This window comes from Triticum aestivum, chromosome 4A (assembly GCF_018294505.1).
Source record: "Triticum aestivum cultivar Chinese Spring chromosome 4A, IWGSC CS RefSeq v2.1, whole genome shotgun sequence".
In the NCBI taxonomy this organism is placed as follows: domain Eukaryota; kingdom Viridiplantae; phylum Streptophyta; class Magnoliopsida; order Poales; family Poaceae; genus Triticum; species Triticum aestivum.
The window spans coordinates 728,948,475-728,953,802 of record NC_057803.1 but is presented as its reverse complement, the minus strand read 5'-3'; the positions used below and the strand labels follow the sequence as shown (position 1 = coordinate 728,953,802).

The window sequence follows — 5,328 nt, the reverse complement described above, 5'->3', positions numbered from 1 at the left end:
GGGGCGTAGAAGGTTGAGTTGTCAAGGAGAGTTGGGGAGAGAGACGCGACTGAGCAAACTTGGCGAACCCAATCTCGCAGCTCATTGGCCTCGTACAGGAAGAGGTACAGGAGGCAGGCAAAGAAAGATGTGACAGGTTTGTTCAGGACTATTCACACAATTACCAACTCTATAACGTCCAAGATGTAAAATGTACGAGCGACAGGTCCATTTATACCTCATTCAATGGCTCACAATCTACCCGTGCATCTGGTGCACCAGTTGAAGCGTTTCACAGGATATGTCCTCTCATAAAGCCAGCACAATGTTCTCAAAGATCCACTAGAGCAACGGACCAACCGTCCTGCGTGCATGCTATAGTGCAAGACTCAATTAGAGCTTCTCGCATCGCCGCAGGTACGACTTTCTGCATATTGTGGTTCTGAACATTTGTTGGGAACCTGCTGTGGGAATCAATAAATGCCATATAGGTTTAGTGTCAATGGGCACCGCCGTCGCTACGGCCTACACTATGGCGAGGGAGAATGAGGAGGATGGTTCGACAGTGTTCCGGCCAGGCACGGCGGCTTCGTCGCCGGTGCGCACTGTGGTGGCTTTAGCGTTGTGGCTTGGAGCCATCCACTTCAATCTGTTGCTTGTCTTGGCATCCGTCTTCGTCTTCCCCGGACGCATTGCCGCCTTGTCCGTCATCTCCTCCATTTGTCTTTTCCCCTTCCGTTTAGCTTAAGCTTTGCAATTTGTATGTAACCATGTTACTGCTTGTGACCTTGTGTTACTTCATATATGTGCAGGGTACTAGGCACGCAGCTCCTCTTCATGTTCGCTCCTGTGAGTAACACTAACGGATGGGGGCGAAACATCGCCAGGTCTAGACAATTTCCGTCTTTTCTTGGCTGACTGACCGGCACGTTTTTCTTTCACCAATCTTTGCATCAGGATATCCCTGGATGATGAATGTTACTGTTGCCAGGTTCATATGCAAACACGCGGCCGACTACTTCCCCATCACTTTGCATGTGGTGGACTACAATGCATTTGATCCCAATACAGCTTACGGTTTACTTTACTACTAATTTGCTTCTCTTGCATAGCTCTCACGCACGCAAGCGGTACTCGAATTCATCTTTTTGTGCGATCGGTACTGATGGGATCTTTTTCTTGATTTGCAGTGTTTGGTTATGAGCCGCACTGCGCTATGCCCTTGGGCTTGTGGGTCCTTGCAGCCCCAATGGGGTTTATGCCTCTGCCAAAGATGAAGATCTTAGCTAGTAGCGCGGTAGTTAACTAAGAACCTCAGTTTAATTACTGTTTATATTTGTCAGACTTATTCAATATTACCCCTCTTTACGAATAGTCAAATAAATATGCATGACAACCCTAAAATATAGGGCCGCCATAGATCCGATAGATCACAATTTAGATTCAGGAAACTCACTGGAAACAAAATTTTAGGTGCGCCCCTCGGATGTGCATGGACCGCACCAAAGCCCCATCGGTATTGGTTGTTATCATGCTACGCCGTTGACGAGTGCTCGGTTCCATATGGCTGTGTGCAATATATGCAACGACCAAGGGCATGAAGGAATATATGCACATGTCCCTATAAAGTCGCCTTCAAAAAAGTCGGCAGCTACGCACATGCATCACAGAATTCTGAAAGAGCTTGGACGGCCACGCCGCACAGCTAACACATGAGCTGTAATGAGCCGGCTGAATTTCAATACTTTTTTAAAATAATAAATTAATTCTGGCCATAAATTGATTAAAAGATATGAGTTATATTACAAAAAAATACAACATTTCTTTCGTATTTGAAAGAAGTTCCAATGGTGTGAATTTATGGCCTATAATTTATATTATGTAGCATGCGACCAAGCACCCTGTGGGGGTGGAAGAGCACAAGTCACTTAGCCACTATTTTATCATAAATTACTAATTAAGTATATTTAATAAACCTAAGAAAACTAGCTATCGGTTCCAAGTCAGTGGCTAGTATGAGAATTGCAAAATCATTGGTTTTGTAACTTTGAACTTAGGTCAAAAGGAAAGCAACTAGATTTCTCATTTGCTTTGTTGCAAATACAATTGCTATGTATTAGTTGCACATATATTGCTGTGAAAAAAATTAAATCTGGAATCAACAAAAAAAAACGTTGATTGGTGTTGATATTATTCCTCTAACAATTAATTATTGCCTATTTAATCAGGCATTCTACACACCTTTCCAGCGGCAAATATGGACCTGGCTAGGGTTAGTTCCGGCATCGAGAAAGAACTTCTCCTACTATCTCGGAGCCGGCTATAGTTGTGCCGTTGTGCCAGGAGGCCTGCGTGAGATGCGATATATGGATCATGAATCTGACTCAGAAGTAAATTTATTTCTAACTTCTACAATCATGGATTGAAAAAGAAGTCTCAGAGAAACTATCCTTCATGCAACTACTAATGAAAAATTTGCAGGTTGCTTTCATTAGATCAAGAAAAGGATTCGTAAGAATAGCCATTCAAACTGGTTGCCCTTTAGTCCCAGTGTTCTGCTTTGGACAAGTAATTAACTTCATCAGACACATTACTTGAATGAATTCCTCCCATAGTTTCATCGATATGCTTTTCAGGATTACTATCTTTTGATAATTTAATTTGTAAAATATTTGTTCCCAATCATTTCTGAGTTACTCATGTTTCTACGCATGCATTCGGTAATCATCTTGAAAAATTCAACCACAAGTGTTCTTTCATTATCATCTGTTTGCTTAACCAGGATCGTGTTTACAATTGGTGGAGACCCGGAAGTAATTTACTTGTTAAGATTGCTGGATTACTCAAAGCTCCCGCAATTGTCTTCTGGGGTAAATTCGGGTAAATGCTAGTATGATTTATATAATATGTTTGTCACACCATTCTTTCAGTTGACACGATGTCTCGTTCAGTAATTATGTAATATATAGAATGTTTCCATTAGATTAAGATTTAAGAAATGGGGTTTTTACTATATCTTATAAATACTCTGTCATATGTTTATTCAAAATGGAAACTTTAGATACCTGCAAGTTTACTCATACATAATACTCTGATGCAGAACCTTCATACCATTTCGGTTGCCTATGCATGTGTTTGTTGGAAGACCTATTGAAGTAACGAAAAATAACCAACCTACAATGGATGAGGTGGCAATCCTTCTGCCTTATTCTGTTGATGTATTATAATTGATATGAACATATTTCCTATAGAGGTAAATCGACAATGATCAAGGGGTGGATGTAAGGGTAATAATATGTGCTCTGTAGCATTTGTATGTGAGAAAGAAATATGATTTGGTATGTCACAAAAGAAAGAAAGAAATAGCAATGACAAAATGGCTTAGAGATTTTTGGGTTGCATGAAATGAAAATTGTAGAAATAAGAAAGGAGGCATTAGAATGTCATGCAATATGGATTTCTACATGGACTAAAAACGTAATAACAATGTCTTCGGATGCTTTGTCCAAAACACATGAACTCTCAGGGAATGGGGGTAGAAAATAAAGATTAGTCTAGAGAAAGCGCATTTGACATCCAAAGTATAAAATATTAAGGATTTTCCTCGTACTGGATTTCCTGTGGGATTGGTGTCAAATGAGAAGTCAAATGTCATATACTTGGGCCCACATATTAGACATGATGTCGAGCAAATTCAAGATTTTTTATTGAGTGGTAGTTTGCCCCGGTACTTGTGAAAGAAAAATACCAGCAGCGGTGTTCTTCATATAAGCCTCAATTTTTGTGGTCCCGGATATTTACTTTAAAAAAAACAGTGAAAAATTAGCGCGCCATTAATAGCATAATAGCATGTTATAGCATTCCGAGCAATATCTTGCTAAGTAAATCAATGTATAATGTCTCGTTAATAGCACACTATAGCACCATATGGCACGCTAAATAGTGTATTTTAAGGGCCACGCAATTGCATTATAGCATTCTATTTTTTCATTGATACAAAATCATAAAACTTGGAGTAGTTTGGTATTCCTATGAAATTCCCATAATTAGGCAAAGATAACTTTTATTGCAACTAAAAGTGGCAAGTAAAAGGCATAGTAATTTTTGTATTGCTTACGAATTAACATGGGCTGATTATTTTCAGTCTTTAATGATGCCTGGTACGTGATGACTGCAGATAAATGAAGTGCACGAAAAATTTGTGATGGCTCTGCAGGAGTTGTTCAACAAGCACAAGTATAAAGTTGGATGCCCTAACCTCCAACTACAAGTCATATGAGGCAACAAGTCTTGCACAACATGTACGAGAATAAATAGTCAGCGTTGTTACCTTAAAGTACCGCAAAAATTGTGTGCTAGATAGAGCCAATACATGAAGGCTCAACATTATCGTTTTTCTGAAAGGGACATCCGTATGCTAATGATGACTGTGCATGAATGAATTGTTCTCATTTTACTTGATGATGTTACTCATACTTTAAATAAATATGATTGTGTGCATTGTAACTATGCAAAGGCTGGGGGTTTTCAACTTCTTTCCAAACAATTGGAAGTGTCATCTATATGCTGACATTTTCTTCTGCATCATCCGACCTGGTAGAATATTCAAAATTCAATATGAGCGGAGGGTGAGGATTGGAGGTAGCCTTGTGCAAGCATCTTATATGAGATAGCGCCACATCAGAAGCTAGGAGCGCTAATTGTTGGCACTATACCGTCAAGTTCTCATGTAAAAGGAGTTTTTAATGATATAATTTTGATATCATATATTTTGTTTACTATTAATTTATCCGTACCTCTTGGCGTCTCTCATGACTGCCCAGTAAACTAGGGTTTCTCTACCTCCCGTTGGCACCGCCATCGATCCTCCTCGTCTCCGGTGTCTTGGGGCCATGGAGGCGCGGTGGATCTCATCCCTTGCTTGAGAGAGAGTTCCTGCTCTGTTTTTAGTTTATTACTTAAGGTCAATTAGTGTTTGTGTTCTGCTCAAGAAGACAAGCCAGTGGTGGCTCCCTGAAGATGGAATAAGTCATCTTCAGCTAGTCCCCGTCTTGACCATGCGTCTAGCATTGTTGGAAGTGTGTTTCCAACGCACTACTAGGAAAATGCTTATAGGTAGACATTTAGCAGTAGCGTTGGTTAGATACCCATCGCTACTGCTATTTAGCAGTAGTGCCGGCCAGCACAAGCGCTACAAGTGCATGTTAGCAGTAGCGCTGGATTTCACAGCCAGCGTTACTGCTAATGGGCCATGCTCTCGGGCCCCCGTTACAGCTTTAGCTATAGCGCTGGGCCGCCTACCCCGCGCTGCCGCTAAGCCCACCTCTTTGCTTTCCCCCGCGCCGGCCC

At 40.9% G+C, this 5,328-nt stretch overlaps 1 protein-coding gene across 3 annotated transcripts; it reads left to right on the top strand.

The window, feature by feature from the left end:
- The first annotated feature begins 253 nt into the window (after window positions 1–253).
- Window positions 254–4,485, top strand: LOC123083431 (diacylglycerol O-acyltransferase 2D). 3 transcript variants are annotated; one of them, XM_044505479.1, is made up of 10 exons: window positions 254–396; window positions 471–681; window positions 792–866; window positions 971–1,056; window positions 1,170–1,276; window positions 2,208–2,369; window positions 2,461–2,547; window positions 2,762–2,859; window positions 3,080–3,167; window positions 4,157–4,485. In XM_044505479.1, exons 2-10 carry the CDS (start codon window positions 482–484, stop codon window positions 4,256–4,258), a joined length of 1,005 nt encoding a protein of 334 aa, XP_044361414.1. In that variant the 5' UTR covers window positions 254–396; window positions 471–481; the 3' UTR covers window positions 4,259–4,485. The 3 variants fall into 3 exon arrangements, with proteins under 3 accessions (XP_044361414.1, XP_044361415.1, XP_044361416.1); XM_044505480.1 differs by lacking the exon at window positions 254–396 and having other exon boundaries at window positions 416–681; window positions 3,080–3,232; XM_044505481.1 differs by lacking the exons at window positions 254–396; window positions 3,080–3,167 and having other exon boundaries at window positions 417–681.
- Window positions 4,486–5,328: the final 843 nt, after the last annotated feature.

Bases quoted from the DNA above. Each gene is read 5' to 3' on its own strand.
- LOC123083431 (XM_044505479.1), top strand. From the start codon at position 482: ATGGGCACCGCCGTCGCTACGGCCTACACTATGGCGAGGGAGAATGAG. The intron at 682-791 runs GTCCGTCATCTC...ATATATGTGCAG, and splicing joins CCCGGACGCATTGCCGCCTT to GGTACTAGGCACGCAGCTCC. The intron at 1,277-2,207 runs GTAGTTAACTAA...CTATTTAATCAG, and splicing joins AGATCTTAGCTAGTAGCGCG to GCATTCTACACACCTTTCCA.